General features: G+C 40.9%; 1 protein-coding gene across 2 annotated transcripts in view; it reads right to left on the bottom strand.

Annotated features, from left to right (window-relative positions):
- myo1b (myosin IB) overlaps window positions 1-20995 on the bottom strand; it is a 151570-nt gene that overhangs the window by 98951 nt on the left and 31624 nt on the right. For both annotated transcript variants that reach the window (XM_056754921.1, XM_056754922.1), the window contains exons 3-4: window positions 12747-12862; window positions 874-968 (exon numbers count right to left, since the gene is read on the bottom strand). In XM_056754921.1, the coding sequence (XP_056610899.1) occupies window positions 874-968; window positions 12747-12862 (211 nt within the window). The remainder of the gene's footprint in view (window positions 1-873; window positions 969-12746; window positions 12863-20995) is intronic.

The following is a 20995-nucleotide window of genomic DNA, read 5'->3' as shown; positions in this document are numbered from 1 at the left end:
AAAAAACATACATTTCTTATTTTAAAAAGGTTTTTAAAACATGCTATATAATGTATATAAACTTAAATATTTAAAACTTATTAAATGTATTAAATGTCACAGGAACATGCCAGCTAAAGATAATGAGGAAATGATGTCACTCACTCACAACTACCTTTTACTCAATCACTCACACTACCAAGCGCATTCCAAACATCTACATCACAGGTGTCAAACTCAATTCCTTGAGGGCCGCCGCTCTGCACAGATTAGCTCCAACCCTAATCAAACACATCTGATTCATTTTATCATGGTCTATAGGAAAACTAGAAACATGTAAACATTTGTGGGTTGGATTTGGTTGGATCTAAACTGTAAAGAGCCGCGGCCCTCCTGGAATTGAGTTGGACAACACTCGTACATAATTGCACGCAAATGGCCTGTTCACTCTAAAGTCTAAACTCCAAGGAATCTCCCCTTCGAAGGGAGAAGGCCATAGGAATGATGACTTCATTTGGAAATTGCCCTGTTCACTACAAAGTCTAAACTCCAAGGGCTCTGCCTAGAAAAGAGCACACATAGGAATGATGACTTCATTTGGAATTTTCCCTCTGACAGCTCATGATGGTTCGGTACGCTTATCGTTACACCCCTATATTATATTTATACATTTATTTTTTTAACATTTCACTGTTTCATTCAATTAAAGTTTATCCATAATAGGATACAGAAAAAGATTAAAACGCTGATCAATAAAAAAACAGACATTTCACTCAAAATTGTAAACATCTATATTGTGTTGACATGTATGCCCTTTAAAGAAAATAGCTTAATTTTCATTTAACTGTATGTACTGTATAGACCCGTGGGCTCAAGCATTTTCTGTAATCTCACCTGTCTTTCCTGCCCCACTCTCTCCTGTGATGAGAATGCACTGGTCTTTATCTTGATCACGCAGTGACCTGTAGGCCTCATCTGCCAGAGCATAACTAAAGAGAAATCGAAACAAAGAATATTCAGGCTTGAAAGAGTGTCAAGTACTATCACTTTTTTTTACTGAGGTCCACTTACAAAAAAGTTGGCTTTTAACCATTTTAATAAATTACAGTATTTCACAGAAGACTATTGTATCTTTTAATGTGACAACAATTACACTTTGCTACAATGTAAAGTAGTGAGTATACAGCTTGTATAAATGTGTAAATTTCCCTCAAAATAACTCAACACAAAGCCATTAATGTCTAAACCGCTGGCAACAAAAGTGAGTACACCCCTAAGTTCGCAGACTTCTTATCGGATCTATTGATTAACGTCGATAAAGTACTGATTGTTGGAGATTTTAATATCCACGTAGATATTGCTAACGATCCATTCGCTTTGGCGTTTAAAGAACTACTACTCTCTTGTGGTGTAACACAATTCATCAATAGACCTACTCATCGACTTAATCATACTCTAGACTTGATTATATCTCACGGAGCCGATCTAACCAATATCAATGTTATACCTCAAAGCGACAACGTTTCCGATCACCATCTTATAACATGTAGACTGCGCACTGCAGAAATCAGTTGTATATCTCGTTATCGACAGGGTAGAACAATCACCTCAACTACTAAAGATAGTTTCATAAAGAACCTGCCAGATCTGACTCCTCTAATAACCTTTCCAACTAATATAGAATCGCTCGATGACATGACCAGCAACATGGGCACTATTTTCTCTAATACATTAGAACCGGTCGCACCTCAGAATTCAAAAAGGATTAATGAAAAGATCATAGCACCATGGTATAATAACACCACTCGCGCCCTAAAAGGAGAAACGCGTAAACTGGAGCGAAAATGGAAACAAACCCAATTAAAGGTCTTTAAAATTGCATGGAAAGAGAGTGCAAGCTGTAACAAAAGGCACTCAAAGCAGCAAAAGCCGAGCACTTCCGTAACCTTATAGAAAATAACGAAAACAATCCAAGGTTTTTATTAAGTACAATTGCTAAACTAACAAACAAACAGACTCCACCTGACCTGGGTATTCCGCCGCACCTTGGTAGCAATGAGTTCATGAAGTTTTTTACTGAGAAAATCGAAAAAATACGAGACAACATAGCTAAAACCAAACCTCCAAGTGTGTCGGAAGAATTAGTTTCAACCGTCACCCAAAAAGAAAAGCTAGAGTGTTTTTCTCCTATAAATTAGGAAGATTTAATTAAAATTATTGCAACATCCAAACCGACAACATGCTTATTAGACCCCGTCCCACCTACTTTATTAAAAGAGTTACTACCTGTTGCAATTGAGCCCATTTTTAACATTACCAACTCGTCAATTAATCTAGGCCATGTCCCAGGACCCTTTAAGCTGGCTGTAATTAAGCCTCTTATCAAAAAACCAAACTTAGACCCCAATGAACTTGGAAGCTATAGACCGATTTAAAATCTCCCGTACTTTGCTAAAATACTAGAAAAAGTAGTGTCAACTCAACTGTGTACCTACCTACAAAATAATGACATGCACGAAAAGTTTCAGTCTGGCTTTAGACCGCATCATAGCACTGAAACTGCGCTCGTTAGAATTACAAATGACCTTCTTATTGCATCAGATAAAGGTAACATCTCGCTCTTAGTCCTGCTTGACCTTAGTGCTGCTTTCGATACTGTAGACCATAAAATACTATTAGATCGTTTACACAATTATACCGGTATTCAGGGACAGGCACTACAATGGTTCAGATCTTACTTAACAGACAGATATCAATATGTCCATTTAAATGGAAAATCGTCAAATCTTACGCAAGTAAATTATGGATTACCCCAGGGATCGGTTTTAGGACCCTTGCTTTTCTCCATATACATGCTGCCCCTCGGCAACATTATTAGAAAACATGGAATTAGCTTCCACTGTTACGCAGATGATACTCAGCTATATATCTCATCAAGACCAGATGATTCCTTTAAGCTATCCAAACTGGCAGAGTGCATTGAAGACATAAAACATTGGATGACTAGTAATTTCCTCCTTTTAAACTCTAGCAAAACAGAAATATTACTTATAGCACCAAATTCACGTAAACAGAATATCTCCGACTACAACCGGCAAATTGAAAGCTGCACTGTTACTCCAACAAATACAGTTAAAGACCTAGGCGTTATATTAGACGGCAACCTGTCATTTAAAAATCACATCTCAAATATCACAAAAACAGCCTTCTTCCACCTTAGAAATGTTGCCAAATTACGAAATATTTTATTTGTTTCTGATGCAGAAAAGCTTATTCATGCATTTGTGACCTCACGACTTGACTATCGTAATGCTCTACTTAGTGGTTGTCCTGTATCATCGATAAACAAACTACAGTTAGTTCAGAATGCAGCTGCCAGAGTTCTTACTAGGTCAAGAAAATACGATCACATAACCCCAGTTTTATCATCGCTTCACTGGCTACCCATTAAGTATCGTATTGATTTTAAAATTCTTTTAATTACTTACAAAGCCTTAAACAGTTTAGCCCCTACTTACTTAACCAAGCTTTTATCCCGTTACAACCCATCACGCTCTCTAAGATCTCAAAATTTAGGACTTTTGATAACACCTAGAATAACAAAATCCACCAAAGAGGGTCGAGCTTTCTCATATGTAGCACCTAAACTCTGGAATAGCCTTCCTGATACTATTCGAGGGTCAGACACAATCTCCCAATTTAAATCTAGATTAAAGACACATCTTTTCAGCCAAGCCTTCACTTAATGCAAAGTTAATGAACAGCAGCTACGCTAATCATTCTCTTTATTCTCTTTCTGCCTTTGCATCGGGAGGCCCATCCCGAGGTAGGAAGAAGTTCCACCATGTCCAGACGACCGACAGATGCCCATCCCCAATTTGAGATTACGCCAGCTACAGCTGCAGATTGACTGACCATCCCAGCTCCATCAAAGGCAATTCCACCACCAGCCAAGAGAAATATAACCATCAGACCATCCCAGCTCAGACCAATACATCCCCCAACCAAGAGCAAAGACGGACTATTTGTCTTATTAATGCTGAAGTTACAATATTTGGTATTAAATGCTAAAATTTAAATCACATGTCAGCAGTTTGAGTGCAGCTATGACACATCAGAGGGTATCTGGCCCTCCCGTATGCGCCTTGTTCAAATGTGGGAGTTTGGGTTCCTCGCCACAGCAGGGCAGTGTTGGCCTGCTCACCGGGAGACTGCATTTATTTATTTATTTAGAAATTAGATATCATTTATTAGAATGATCTTACTCGTAGTATAAATAGCATGCACTGTGCTGTGTTTTACCTTTTCTGTTTTTCCTGTTTGCCCCTGTAAAGCTGCTTTGAAAAAATACACATTGTGAAAAGCGCTATATAAATAAACTTGAATTGAATTAAGTGAAATTCTCCTAATTGGGCCCAAAGTGTCAATATTGTGTTGCCACCATTATTTTCCAGCACTGGCTTAACCCTCTTGGGCATGGAGTTCAGTATAGCTTCACAGGTTGCCACTGGAGTCCTCTTCCACTCCTCCATGATGACATTACAGAGCTGGTTGATGTTAGAGACCTTGCGCTCCTCCACCTTCCGTTTAAGGATGCCCCACAGATTCTCAATAGGGTTTGGGTCTTCACTTTTACACTCAGCTTCTTTAGCAAGGCAGTGGTCGCCATTGAGGTGTGTTTGGGGTCGTTATCATTTTGGAATACTGCCCTGTGGCCCCGTCTCTGTAGGGAAAGGAACATGCTCTGCTTCCGTATGTCACAGTACATGTTGGCATTCATGGTTCCCTCAATGAACTGTAGCTCTCCAGTGCCAGCAGCACTCACGCAACCCCAGCCCATGACACTCCCACCACCATGCTTGACTATAGGCAAGACACAATTCCTTTGTACTCCTCACCTGGTAGCCGTCACATAAGCTTGACGCCATCTGAACCAAATAAGTTTATCTTTGTCTCATCAGACAACAGGACATGGCTCCAGTAATTCATGTCCTTAGTCTGCTTGTCTTCAGCAAACTGTTTCCAGGCTTCCTTGTGGATCATCTTTCGAAGAGACTTCCTTCTGGGACGACAGCCATGCAGACCAATTTGATGCAGTGCGCGGCGAATGGTCTGAGCACTGAAAGGCTGACCCCCCAGCCCTTTAACCTCTGCTGCAATGCTGGCAGCACTAATACGTCTATTTCCCAAAGACAACCTCTGGATATGACCATTAGCACGTGCACTCCTCAATTCCTTGGTTGACCATGGTAAGGCCTGGTCTGAGTGAACCCTGTCCTGTTAAACCGCTGTATGGTCTTGGCCACCGTGCTGCACCTCAGTTTCAGGGTCTTGACAATCTTCTTATAGCTTAGGCCATCTTTATGTAGAGCAACAATTCTGTTGACAGTGGGAAGCCTTTAGAGAAATCATGCAAAAGCCTAAAAATGTATTTTCGCAATTCCTAATGATATGACAGAAGCAGATAGTGTACTGATAGGTGGTTGCCCTGCAGGCTTATTACAAAAAGCACAAACTGGTCGAAAACGCAGCAGCTCGCGTTCTCGCACGTACAAAAAAGTATGAGCATATTAGCCCGGTTCTGTCAACCTTGCACTGGTTACCTATAAAGCATGGCATTAACTTTAAGATCTTGCTTATTATCTATAAAGCCTTACATGGTTTAGCTCCGCAGTATTTGAGCGAACTTCTTTTGTATTACAGTCCTCCACGTACTGCTGTAGTACTCGAGTCCGGACTCCAGACGTTTTTTTATGGTCTCGGACTTGTCTTGGACTCGTTGGCATTTGCACTTGGAATTGTCTCGGACTTGGTCATTGGTCTCGACAAATGTTCGAGTCGGTCTCGTCAGAGTCCAGCAATATATGTTTTATTTTCTCCATTAAAACAAAACATTGATAGATCAACATTCTTGTGATCCAAAAACGAATGATTCGAAAACTCTTGCGGACTCTCGACACAAGAACGAGAGCTGCGTGTGCTCATAAGTTCTCTCTTCACACAGAAGTTCAGTTCAGTGTGTGCTGTTGATGTTACTAAATAACTCCGGTATATTGGTTCAAGTCCGCGGGACTGTCATGCACGCCAGAAAGTGAATAACTGAATTAATTTGTGGATAATATTAAGTGTTGGACGTGAAAACGTGAAGGATTCAGCTGAACTGGTTAGACTGGTTCACTAAAATGAGAGAACCGGTTCAAATGAATGATTCGTCCGCGGCGCGAACCAGAGAACATCAATCATTCATCAGGCACGATGTTAGCGAGTAGCAGCACAATACAATTTGGTTTTACAAACTATAAAGAATTTATCGACAGTGCGCTTAAATGGAAACTTTTTGTAACAAAACTGTCCCCGAAACCTGTGGGACAACATTCAATTTCATAAGACACCTGCAAAGGCCTCACAAAGAGAGGTTAGCTAATGCCACGTTTTAAAGTTAGCATTGCAGTTTGAGTATTTTTATAAGTTTAGAAAGCAGGGCTTGAAATTAAGATTGATCACAGGCTGTTGGCAATCCCCTAACAATCTGATGTCAAATTGATTTACGCCTGCCCATGACCGCTCACAGACTCCACCTTATGAACGCTTCGGTCCTTCTTTCGCCAGAGACACGCTGTCAGCCATTTTCAGGCAAGAGCAGATGTAGCCACTAGCCAGTGACAAAAATATCTTCGAAACAACAAATGTGTGCTGTTGTTGGATGTAAAATGGAACATAAAAGGAGGCCGGGAGGAGACCTTTCTGACAAGCAAGGTTCGTCCCGCTGGGACCTCGAGGGTCAGAGTAATAAACGATCGAAAGTCCCGGGCGGGACAAAGATGACATTCCCTTCGGGAGGAATTTACTTGTTTCAGATCGACAAACCAACATTCACCGGTCCGTATCTCCAGTCCTTAAAGACTCAGAGAAACGAGCAGGGACTCGTTGGAAAGGTCTCCGCCGGTGCATTCGAACGACGCTGACCACAAGTCAGCAACCCCTATGTCAGGAGCTAGAGCTACCGGTAGCCGGAAAGCTTGAAAAATCTAAGCTTCGGGACCCGGTGGCCCGTCTGTATAGCATGGTTCGCTTAAACAATTCATTCTCAAGAGTGGATAAGTACAAGATGTTCGCAATCACGCTTCATCTCCGGAAGAAGTAAATATTACACATTGATTTTAAATCAACTTTCTTATGTAATGTGTTTAGCATGTTAGCGGCTGTTGTTTACATATTTGTGGCTAAAGCTGAGACATGGTCCAAAGACAGGTGTTATTCCATTCTTGTAAATCGTATAGATCCGAAGAGTTTTCACCCAGAGTGGGTAAAAACCCTTAGTGATTTATAAAATGCAAGTCTTTGGGTGCAATGTTTTGAACATTCAATGCACAGATATAATGCAGTAATGATATAAATAAAATTCACTTGATCATGGTTTGCTTGATATAATATAAACAGCAGCTATGCTAATCCTTCTCTTTTTGCTCTCCTATTTCTCTCACTGATGATGCACATCCTAAAGTAACTAGAGATTACAGTAGATAAAGTTTGGAGCCAGGATCACTTGTGAACACCCCAATGACACCAACACTAACGAAGACTTCAGACGATGGCGAATATAGACGGACATACAAAACTGCTAAATATTATATATATTGTAATCACTGCGTGAGTTAGCAGATTTGCAACCCACTTTGTTTTGTTAGAATAATGGCATATATATGTGAACAGACAATGTTTACTCTTTTTTTTAATAGTTACTCGTATTGAGATATTCCCATTTATTTGTCCACATAACTCTTCTGGATAATGTGTTTTGCATCATTCAAATATTGTTCTTTTACATATGTTACAGACTTTTTGCCATTACAAAGTCTTATGAAAATCTGCAAATTTACCCTACAATAAAGTAATGTTCAGTAAAAAATAAAATTAAACACATTACTTGTATTATCTTAGAGCTTTTGCGATATGAACATTATTTGTTGCTCAGTGAGTCATAGGTCCCTCTGGCTGATTAATGTACATATTGTATGGTAAAACCATCATGTCATGTTTCTATCAACATGCCATTTTTTAAAACGAAGGTTTTGATAAAAAAAGTTCTACTTTAGTAATATTATAGGAATGCTTGAGTGCTGTGGTAAGCTATAGTTTTTGAAAACCATAGGAAAAGTTTATAATATGGATGCTGTAGTAGGCCACGGTTATTTTTGAAAATATTCGGATAAAATATTAATACATTTGCAGTTGCTATTGAACATTGTTTGTGATCTAATTAAAGGTTTCCTCAGACGCTCACTTTCAACAAGTTGGTATGATTTATTAGGGTCTTCATGAAATGTCTGGAACATATTTTGCTTAAAAACACTCAATGGCTTTAAATGATAATGAGTTACAGCGAACCCCTCCCCCCTTCCGTCAGGCTTGTCAACACAGGCGTAGTACTGCCAGGGCAATGGTTTAGCTTAATTATGTTTCCTGAATTCCTCTACGGTTAGTTTAATCTCAAACATCTCCGTAGACTAAAATTCCGTCCCAGTAAACAGCGTTCATGTTGTGTGTGTATGTTAGCCTAAAATCCATGGATTGCACACTGCAGATCTCAGCGGAATAACATGGATTTAATAGCTTGTCGTTGACAAATTATAACCTTACACACAAAACGTGAAAGCATAACTAGTAAGCTTTGAATAATTTTTCAGCCTAAGCACAAAACATTAGAGACGTTTATAACGTAACAAACCTGCAGTGTTCGCCCCTATTCATTAGCAAAACAAACAGCTTGCCGTCGCTACACATATTAACGCACATAATCTATTAATGTTATCTATTATCTTATATGCAGTAAGTTTAACACTGGCTTTGAATGTTTTATTTAGCCGTGTCCGACGTAGCTCCCTTCGCTATCATATGCTAGCGTTATCTTCCTATATATACCGTACATTTATGTCATTCAAACTGTTGATAAATATAACTCACATCTCCAGTTTTGTCTCGTTCACTCGGCCTCGATCACTTTTGAGGAACAACTTTGAAGCTAAACCTGTTTGAACTGTCCCAGGTTGAAAAAGCACTCGGGTTAGAAGTGATTCGCCCAAACAAGCAGGTTTTTACTTAAAGTGCATATTGCAAGTTGGAGACACCATAGAGTAAATGTATAGAAAAATAGCATAGGAAATTTTTGTTCTTTAAAATATGGGCCTACTCATAAATACGCCAATTAGGCTTCTGGGGACGTTTTTTGAGAGAATTTTCTTTTCCGCATCTGAAAACCGCCAAAACCAAAGTGACGTAACAAGAGGGAGTGCGGTCGATGTAGGCAATAAGAAAACAATGGATCGCGATGACAGTGAGAGTTCGGAGAATATTATAAATGTTTATTCACATTCGTATGACGGACCACTGCCATACAATTATGAGCCTGCTATGCGGACAAGAGAGCAGGTATAAAACGGGTAAAATATGTGGACACGATTTCCTGACAGGAAGGAGTTTGTGCAACCTCTACAAATAAAATCATTTTGTGTATAAATAACTAGTTAAAACAGACTCACTCACGACCGCAAAGGCAAAGCACCGCACTCTTCTCCGTCTCGTGACATCAAATGACGCGATGTTGAAAAAAAGACAGTGTTTGAAGTAGGTCAAAGAAACGGTCACTTCTACTAAATTTGCGCCCTTAAATTTGGAAAAATATATATTCATTAAAAAAATCTACTTGCAATATGCACTTTAAACACAGAAAAAGTGGGGATTTCATATGTCATCTTTAAGGACATTTTGGTTATTTTGAAAATTGCAATAATGAAAGTGTCGGAACAAAATATGCATTCATCTAAAAGCAAATGCTCACCCAGACCTGCCTTAAACGCCTCGTGTAACCATACATCGCAAATGTACGTCACTTCGTAGCATGAATTGACTTAGACCGCCTTAATTTAAACGCAAGTAAAATTGGCGTACTTGTAAAAACTTGTATAGTCACCGTCACCCGCAGCCATGTTGCAGAGACAAGTTGCGGCGAATCGGCCTTCCATCGCAGAAAGAAATCTCAAAGACAAGGGTTCCAAATGCCAATATTAATATTATTTGCCCAAGCAAGCAAAGTGAGACATTCAGAGTTCATCTGAAGATGTCCCCCGAATACACATCTGACCCCATCTTTTATACATTGTTCTCAAATTGTCCCCCCTGCGCTCGCTACAGTTATATTTCCAGACTACCATATTAGGATTTAATCGTAGCGAGCGCCTCTCAAAAACATAAGTATATCATGTGTTCTTTATCTTGACACCTTTCCGGAGATTCGGAAGATACATGAATTAACATTTGTTTTATTAAAAAGGAGCTCATGGTTAAGCATAATAATGAGCTACCCGGCCCGTTCTTGGCTGTATGCGTTAAATTAAACTTTGCTACAAAAGTGTGTGTGGTGTACGTGCAAGTTCATGTCTTTGTGATAAGATATTTGGTGTGTCTGCAGGTGTTCAAGTGTTCAAACTCATATATGAGGCCCATAACCCTTGTTAAGATCAGAGAAGTACATGTACTCTATAACTACCTTTAAATGTATAATATAAGAAAACTCAATAATATATTAAGAAAAAAAAACATAGACCACGCTGTGTGTTTCGTTGCGAAAAGAAAGACTCTTTCGCCCTGCCAAAAGATGAGACAGATAAAAACGATATGTTACATTTTATTTACAACACTGTTCCAGAAAAGTACAATGCGAATGTTCAAGTTTGTGCAGTGCATTTCAACGATAAATTCTTTACGAACCTGGAAGAGATCAAGACTGGCTGTGCATAAAAGCTTTGGTTAAAAAGTGGGGGCATTCCAACCATTTAAACTTCACAAGGACAGTGTGGTGCTTCAGATTCGCAGCCTGTAAGTATATTTTCATTGTTAAATACTTTGATACGGACTAACGCAGGTTGAGTTTGTCGTGTGTTTGCGATCTGCAAATGCAGACACGTGCGCAATGTGAAAAAAGACAACATAAGTCCTAATAATCAGTAATAATGTTCCAACTAGAGGCAAGAAATGTTGTGTTTATAGTGGGGTTTATTGTCTTTGTTGAGTCGCGACAAGACGTGCCACCTCACACTGTTTGATCAAGAAGGGCCAAAGCACTCATGTTATTACCATTCCCAGCTGTAATGCAAGCTTGTTTCTATCTCACACAAACTGTGTATGATGTATATGGTTGTTTGTTTATAGTCTTTATAATGTCGTATATAAAAGGTAAAACAGTTAGCTATAATTTTTAACTATTTGGCATAATATTTTTTTAATAAAACCTTCCCAATCCTATACATCCAGCTCAAGTCGCGCTGGCAAAGTTGATGTATTGACTTGATCCTCTTCATTTTCCGTATCAGATATGGGCTCGAATTGATATAAGGAAGTACTGATGACATTTTATCACCTGTCAGTACAATTGCTTTAGAACCTGATGTTCCGAATATAGTAAGATGAGTCACATTTCCGTAATACGCTTGCAGCATTCAACCAATCACTACGCACTAGTTTATTGGCCAATCATAGCACACCCCGCTTTTCAGAGCGATGAGCTTTGTAAAAAATCTGCATGTTTTTGAGAGGCGGTGCAAAGAGGAAATACAAACAGGCATGGTATGAGGGAAATACAGTGATTTTTTACCTTAAATCGTGTATACACATTACATTATATCTAAAACAAACCATAATATTTGTTTTAGCCGTCTCATTTGACCCCTTTAAATGTGTGCTTCTCAGTGATAACCACTGTGCATGTGTGGGTGTGTGTGCGCGCGCGTGTGTGCGCGCGCGTGTGTGCGCGCATATGTACGTATTAGAGTTGAGCCGGATACTCGGCTGAAACGAAAGCACTTTTGCCCAGTACGAGTATCATACGAGTAATACGAGTCAATATCTGTGCTCAGATTGAATAAATCCTGTTTTTTTTTAGTGTCTGACACTTTCTTGCTGTATTTCATTAAAAAAAAATGAAGTAGTGGTATAAAACTATGTTAAAACTAAAAAAAGAAAGTTATGTTGAGATGAAAACTCTTGTTCATTACATTTTACTTCATAATTGCGACCCCATGTGTTGTATTCATTGTTCCAAAACTTGCTCTGTATATAGTTTTTATTTGTTATCATGATCAAAACCATTGATCTGAAGCTCAATGCTGATGCTGTCATGTAAATAGTTTTCTAATCAGCAACAAATATAACAAATTCTTATCAACCCATATCCATTGCATGCTTAAAATAACATACCGGTTAAAGCCCCTCCCACTTCCGGGTTAGGCCCCGCCCAGTCAGAGTAAAGATACAGATAATTCATATGGTTAACAGATACAGATAATGCTGTTCTCGCTCATCCCTAGTACGTATGTCCGTATGTGTCCACGTTTGTTGTTATATAACATTTCTGTCAATAGATCCTCCAAAATATAACAAACTGGAACCAATCTAAATTAAAATAATAACACTCTCATAGCCAGTCAGCAATAGGCTACGAGTATTTTCTCACAGTGGTGCCAGAGAGAGTGACCAAGCGGGACATTTGTTGAAGACATGATTTTATGCTGATTACATTATTTTAATACATGGATATATTATCCAAAAAAAAAAATGAGAAGACGAGCCAAGACCTGCCGATTTATGGAGATATGTTGGGACCTGCGATGATACTATTTTGATGCAAAAGTGCAGTCGTTTTTAACTGTGAATCCGGACATTTAGTTGTTTTGATGAGAAATGAGAAAGAAATGAGAAAGCTTTTTACTCACATGTGTGGACTGAGCTCATAGAAATTCCTATTGCGATAATCCTCCACCTTATCTGCTGTATAGATGGGCAGGGACTTGTAGGGGTTCATGGATATCACCACACTTCCAATGTATGTCTGAAAAGATGAACAAAAAGCAATGAAAACAGCTCATCAAACTGCACCAATCATCAAACAACAAGAGTCAACACTGCATCAAATATAGTAATTGATCCGAGGTAAAATAATAAAATTAAAGCTGCAAGCAGCCTTTTCCGGGTTCAAGCGCTGACATGGCTCTTACGTAGGTTTGCCTGGCATGTTTGGTATCGTAGGACTCGGCGACGATCCAGGAACACGATAAAAAAATTGCAATGACAATCCATCAATCGAAGACGAAGTTGTGAGCCTGCAAATAGGTTAACGACGGAGGGGTTTTGCCAAAGTTGTAATTTTCACTGCTATAGCGCCACCTTGTGTTCAAACGCCATGGTGTTTTGTAGGTAACCTCGGAGTGACGGTCTACACGGGAGTTCCAAGCCCCATGACAATATGTTGAGCAGTTCAGGAGTTATGGACATTTCAATGTTATAGGCTCCGCCCATTTTACATTTCGCCCCCCTAAGAGACCGTGAAAGGAAATTTCAACTTTTTTTGAATAACTATTCGCAATCACACTCAAGAGAAGACCGCTGCGTTGGTTTGGTTCCGATCGGGCAAAAAATCTTGGACTAGTTCGCTAAAGTAGGTTTTTAACGTCATTACAGATTACTCACTAACCGTGCAATCGACATCGACCGTTCAAGAGGCAAAGTTGTTCGGAATCAGGAGAGCTATCATATGATATCAATAGTTTGTGTAAATGACAAATGTCACATGATACACAATTGTTTAAGCAATGAAATACGGATCAATTTTGCCATGTTTACTGTTAACGCCACCCAGTATCCAAACCCCACGTTTTTTGTAGGTGACCTCGGAGTGATAATATACACATATGTTGGATTGGATTCAATTTATTGTCATTACACATGTACAAGTACAATGCAACGAAATGTATCAAGAACGAAATACAGCATAACATGAGGAAGGTGGGGAGAAAAACAAGCACACAGTACACATAGACAAGACTTGCAACAGGGTAAGTAATCGGTCCTGCAGCCATTACGGCGTTTAACACAGACCCGCTTGCCAAGCTGGCGGGATCAAAGCGACGGAGGTTTGGAATCGGTCAGAGTCTGTGTTTGTATGTGTGTCTGTATGAGGGATAAGGTCCAAAAGTGTGTGTGTGTGTGTGTGTGTGTATGATGGGGGAGGGAATGCAAGAGCGTCTCGCCACATTGCCCTTCAGGGTTGTTTCTCCAGTATCGGCCAAGGCCAATCCTGATTCAGGGGGGCCGAAAGGATAAGATTGCAGTTGTTTCTTCTGGAGGCGAGTAAACTGCATTCCAATTCCACGGCTACTCTCTTTGTCCATTTTGGTCTCTAGCACCATCAATTTTCCTTTCCATAGCCGTGAGCTTTTTCAAGATATAATCCATATTGCGATTAATAGTCTCAGTCTCAGTGCTGACCGCTCTTCCCACGCCCTCCGTTTTAAGAATTTTTCGATAACCCAGGGCAAAGCATAATCCAATCAGCATAATACCTGTTATCATGGTTCCGAAAAGGTAGATATCTTCAATGTCCTCCATGGAAAGAGCCGCCAGACACACGATCCGTCCATCGTGTAGCCAGCTGCGAACGTTCCGTCAGGGCATTCAGGTTCACCCGAATCTTTGTTTCTTGTCGAGAAAATGGTGTCAATTGCGCTAAGGGACCAGTTGATCAGATCCATAATTTCCAAGTAGTGCAGAGAGAGTCTCTTAATAGATGAGACGAGACAAGACAGGAGACAAAGCAGGGAAGATATGGCAAGGACGGGGAGAGAGAAAATGCGACCGCCTCCGATGAGAGCTAAACGAGCCTGTTCTGAGCCCCATGATGATATGTTAAGCCGTTCAGGGTTTATGGCAATTTTAATGTGAAAGGCTCCGCCCATTTTTTTATTTTGGCACCCCTAAGCGACCATGAAAGAAAATTGCAACTTTTTTAGATAATTATTTACCTTCACACGCCACACAAGTCATCTACATTGGTTTGGTTCCGATTGGTCGAAAACTCAGGGACAAGTTTGTGAAGTAAGTTTATTATCCATATCTGCATTAACTCATAAACCGTTTTATCGACAGAAGTGGTTCCAGAGGCAAAGTTGTTCAGAATAAGGAGAGCTATCATATGATACAAATAGTTTGGGTATAGGTAAAATGTCAAGTGATACACAATTGTTTAAGCCCTCCTAAAGCATTATTTCGCCCCCTGGTGGCCGAATGAGTTCACATTTCGTACAGACCTTAAGGACCGTGAGACGAATAAGCCCAGCGAGTGTCGTTTTGATCGGCCTCTGTTAACCCGGTGTAATAAGTGCTCAAACTTCATTGGCCGATGGCAACCATGTTTTTTGAGATATGGCTATATCCTTTTATAAATTCATGTTGCATGAGACTTAGACACAACATAACAAATAGTCGATTGGGCAAACGGTTGTGTAGTTATAGACTTTTTCAAGTTTATTCCTATTAAAGCGCCAACTAGTGGCTGAACACCGTAGTTTTTTTACCGTAACACCGGATCTAAATAGAGTGATTCTTGTCTCCCAGTCCACGCTGACCCCGCCTCCTTTCTTCAATATTCCTACGAACTTGATTACAGTGGTGCCGAAACCCGGGAAGGAAGGAGTGGTGCCGAAACCCGGGAAGGAAGGAGCAGTGCCGCCGCCATGTCACAGCCAGGTTCGCCATTTGCGGATGTTATCCAATCCCTCGCCGGTCTTCATCGCAAGCACCATCAAGCGCTGCTGGGCCTTTCGGCGCTTCCAAGCACTTGTCCAGGCCGCGAGACGTTCTGGGGCTTCCAGGAGGTCGCCAACAGGGGACTATCGGCCAGCTCCCCAGCGGTAAGTCTGCTGCTGTACAAAATGGGTCCTCCGGAGACCCGGAGGCATTTTTGGAACTTTTTGAGTGGTCTGTGAAGATTTCGGGCTGGCAACTGGACGTTTGGTCGGCCCGGCTGATCCCCCTGCTGACGGGGGAGGCACAGCTAGCCGCCCAACAGTTGCCAGTTCCGAATCTTCTGATCTATGCAGACCTCAAGAAAGCCATCCTCCAGCGGGTCGGCCTGAGCCCCGAGCAGCAGCGGTTCCAGTCCTTGGAGCTGGGGGAAGCTGGCCAACCCTTCGCCCTGGCTCAGCAGCTCCGGGACGCCTGCCGCAAGTGGCTGATGGCCGACGGGGTGGAACTGGAGCAGTTTGTGGAGCGGCTTCCGCCGAAGACCGGCCAGTGGGCGTCGCTGACGGAGGCCATCCAGTTGGCTGAGGACCAGATGGTGCCGTGCCCCTGGGTCGGCGTACCTCAACCATCTCTCTCTCTCCATTCTTATGTACCTTCTCCTCTCTCTCCCCGACCTGTACCCTTTCCCAGGTCTCCGGCGTCCTTCGGCCCCAGGCCCACTCCAAAAGCACCATTGTGCCCTCTTCCTTTGGTTCAGGCTCCCTTTGAGAGAATTGGTATGGACCTGATCGGGCCATTAGAGCGGTCGGCACGGGGGCATCGTTTCGCATTGGTCGTAGTAGACTATGCGACACGATATCCCGAAGCAGTGGCTCTCCGCAGCATTTCCGATAAGAGTGTTGCGGACGCCCTGTTTCGAATCATCTCCCGTGTGGGAATCCCGAAGGAGGTTCTCACAGATCAAGGCATGGCGTAGAGAGGAGGATCTCGGAACAGAAGCGAGCTACCCAGTTCAATCCCTCGTTCTGGCCCCGGGGGATCACCTCTCACCCAAGACCAAAAAGGAGGTGAGGCAGTTCCTGGGGCTGGCGGGATACTGTAGAAGGTTTGTACTTAATTATTCAGACCTCACCAGCCCGCTGACTGACCTCTCTAGAAAAGAGGCACCAGATACCGTCCAGTGGACGGAGCCATGCCAGCAGGCTTTTACCAAGGTGAAGGCTGCTCTCTAACAGACACACTGCAGGTACCGATATGCCTCGGTGCTTTAATAATTGTGCATCAAAGAAATGTAAACTCTGAGTAAAAACACAATTGTCAGGTCACTCCATTATTTTTGCACTATTTGCCTGGCCAGGGGGGCTGCTATAGATTTCAGAAGTTTTACATAATTAATATTGCATATAGGAATTTATAGTCCGTTTAATATTTGACCTGTGGTTCTCTCTTCCTTATCTCAAATGTGTGCTTTCACTGTGCGTGTGTGTTTGTGTGTGTGCATCTATGTCGATGTGTGTAAGCATGTATGCATATTGTATGTGTGGAGCATTTGTATGTTTGTCTTTTGTGTTTTCACTAGTGGAGGGCATAGATTTTTTTTTTAATCTAGATTAATCTAGATTAATTTAGGAATTAATCTAGATTAAACTAGATTAAAATGGCTCATTTTAATTCTGCCGAAGGCATTCAGAATATGTGTGCTACCCAAATAATGACTAAAAGTAAGTCTTTGAGAACGGGTTTCTCAAGCCAGGTGGCGCATTAGACCAGGGCCTCATCTCCTGTTACCAAAATGCATCACAAACTGCTTGAGAAAGCTGTTCTACTATGATAATGGTGATGAAAATAAATTATGTTTAATAAGATGTACTTGTGTTTACTTCCGCATTAGCTAAGGGATGCTTTGTGTTCAGGTGGTACATGAGACTGGAAGAGCTCCTAAAGTACATTTACATTTAGTCATTTAGCAGAAGCTTTTATCCAAAGCAACTTACAAAGAGTTAGGGAGCAACAAGCGATATGTCATACAGGAGCCATAATACATTAGGTGCCAATACAAATTTACTGGTTTCAACTAAAGTTAGACCACTACCTGTTGAGAGAAAGTTTTTTTTTTTTTAAACCAACTGTATGTAAACCAATTCGGCATTGCACAAGGTGCAAACAACCTTAGTCTTGTCGATGTTTCCATTGGGAAGATTTTTAAAGAAAAATTTCCCTGAAGCAAACCCGGCGGCTTCAAAGCTGCATCCATGTTAGCACGTCACGTTTGATTTGGTAATTTCACAGTAACGTTATGTTGTGTTCAGACCAAACGCGAATGGCGCGCCAAGCGCGAGTGATTTACATGTTAAGTCAATGCAAAGACACGATAGACCTACTTGCGGCGCGTATCGCGCGAATGAAGCCCTCATCATGAGATGATGAGGCGGCGCGAATGACGCAAATTGCGCGAATTACGCGAGTTGAAAAATCTTGTTCTCGCACGGTACAGTGCAATTCAGCTAGGTATACATCCGCACTAAAATATCAAGGTGAAATTCATCATAGCTTGCGTAGTATAGACCCAGGCTCCCAACCCAACTGTGAGAATAGATCAACGGCGACATTTTTTTTATCGCGCGATAAGAGTCTCACGTTACCGCAGCACGTTACCGCAGCACGTTAACGGCCCATCACTAGTTTTCACCTTTTTCTTGTTTTTACAGGTGTATGACTTTAGTTGTTTTACTTGTAGTCAATGTGTCTCATGTACAGCTGCTTTGTAACAATGAAATTTGTAAAAAGTGCTATATAAATAAAGTTGAGTATCCTCTTAACGTGGGAGTACTGAATATTTACCATTATATATTAAAGTTTTGCACGGGCTCTCAATACATTATTTCTAATCTGCCGGCTAATGAAACGAAGTCTTGCACATTTAAAGAAAGTATGTGATATGATTTACTTCCACGTTTGTAAACAAGGTGGATACAGGCCTTTGTTATTATTGTGTCACTTCCTGCATTATCAGAGCATTATTTTTGAATGAGTGTCACTATTAGACAGTTGTGGACAGGTGCATCCCCAGCTTCCAGTTTGAATGAGACCGAACTACTGCACCTCTCAGTTGAAATTTGATTCAAGCATATGAAAATCCATAAATTTTTCTACAAATTTACATGCTTTTGAACTGAAAGCCACGATGGACGTTGTTTCGTCAAGTGCTGTCATGATGAAATTGAGGGAGTTTTTCGTCAACAAACGCGCCGGAAGGTCATATTTATCACCACAGATATGAACTTGGTTTTTCGTTATCATAACTCCTGACACAAATTAAGATATTTCGGTCACTGTGCATCTGTGAGACTATCCTGTGTGGCTGTGAACCTGTGAAACTATCATGCGAGATTGTGAACCAGTGCGATTTACTTGTGAGACTTTGAACCTGTGATAATATCCTGTTCGACTGGGAAACTGTGAGATTGTTAACATGCACGAAATGAAGCTGCGAGACAATCCTGTGAGACAGTGTGATTTAACCTGCGAGACTGTGAACCTATAAGACAGTGAAGCTGCGAGAATGTGAACCAATGCCATTTAGCCTGTGAGTCTCTGAACCTATGAGACTATCCTGTGAGACTGTGAACCTGTCCTATAGGGAACCTTCGAGAATTTGAAACAGTGTAATGTAACCTAAGAGATTCCCAGGAACCTGTGAGACAATAGTGCGAGATTTTGAACCCGCAAGAATGTGAAACGGTGCAATTTAATCTGTTAGACTATGAACTTGTGAGACCAATGAACTTGTGAGACTATCCTGTGAGACTTTGAACCTGTGATCCCGTGAACCTTTGAGAATGTGAACCAGTTAGGTTTAACCTGCGAACCTGTGAGACCACTGTGCAAGACTGTGATCCTATGAGAATGTGAACCAGTGCGATTTAACCTGTGAGACTGTAAATGTGTGATTTTGAAACGGCAAGAATGTGAACCGGTGCCATTTAACCTGCGCTACAGTCTTTTTTCCACAGATTCAACATGAACCGAAACTCTTTTATACTTTTCTTAATAACATTGCAATCTCCAGCATTATTTAACTGTGTTGTTTCTGTATCGGCCAATCGGCCAATGATGCATCTGAAAATTGCTTTCTCAATACAGGTTTGTCTCTCTCGGCGTCTGCTTCTTTCAGTGAGCGGCAGAAGCAGCACATTTAACTAACTGAACTGCAGCTGACTTGTCAATGAATGTATACAAAACAGCTTTGGGTATTATTTTGGGTGCTGGGTGATAAACATAAGTTACCGGGAGTCTCCCGTTTTGTTCGTATTTATCATGGAGCATTTTCGTAACATTTGACTGGTACTGATGTATATATACTGAATACTGATGTAAATACTGATGTGGGGAGGTAATTTATAAATCACAGGAGGTCTCCGGATAATAGTTATGCTGTGCGAAAACACTGAATGGTGCTACTGTGTAACCTTACGTTACGTCTCTAACCAAATTCACAGAAGGCTCCAACTACGCAAACTGCTATCCAATTAAAGCAATGGGCGTTTACTTATACAGTCTTCAATGTGGCACATCCATTAAAACCGAGTGGTTGTAGAGCTGGCCTCAAAACCGGAAAGAAAATAGCCTGTTACTTATTGATTTTAATGTTTTTTTAATGTAAAAATAACACAAATGTCATAAGTAGACCTCATACAACAGTATAAAACAATAAACAAGCCCAGTTCTTCACACCTTTAAAGAAGACGTTACATGCCATTTCATGTATTTTGACTTCTTAACACTGTTAAACGTGCTGGCTTCAAGCTTAACATGGTCAACTTGTCAAAAAACAAGTTGAACATATGACGTAATATTTCTGTGCTCCATTCACTCTGCCAGGGTTTTTTCGAACATGGATTCCCATTTCATTACAAGGACTCTTGGATCCTTTTGGATAATTCTCCCGGAAATTCTCCCGGAAAAGCATGCCCAAGCATCATCCAGCGAGCGAAAGAGAATGAGACAAAGAGCATACCCACTCGTCAACCAGCCAGCATGAGAAAGAGCATGCTCATCAATGCCACTTCACTCAGAAGTTTAGATGTGTTTTTTTTTTCACTTCATTTCAGTAATTAATGATATATTAACGTTGGATATAACGCTAGATTTGGAGATTGTTTGAAACTGATAGACTTAGGGCCAAAAGATGCCAGACATGATCCACGCTTGGTATGTCAAACTATGTCATATTTTTATGTTTTGTTGCCAATCGGCGTGTACGTGCATTATGTTAACAACACAAACTTATAGTGAATCACCAGTTAAGCAGGGATAATGCGATGATGTATTGTGTGCTCGTGCTGTAATTCCGCCCCCACACTCCTCCAGGAGCATGACTTTTTCCCGAAATAATCGTACAGCTGTATCTGTTTTTTATCAATTTGATCAAACTAAATGCTCC

This window comes from Triplophysa dalaica, chromosome 8, assembly GCF_015846415.1.
Source record: "Triplophysa dalaica isolate WHDGS20190420 chromosome 8, ASM1584641v1, whole genome shotgun sequence".
Taxonomy (NCBI): domain Eukaryota; kingdom Metazoa; phylum Chordata; class Actinopteri; order Cypriniformes; family Nemacheilidae; genus Triplophysa; species Triplophysa dalaica.
Note: the sequence above shows the minus strand (reverse complement) of the source record. Positions and strands in the feature narration are given on the sequence as shown.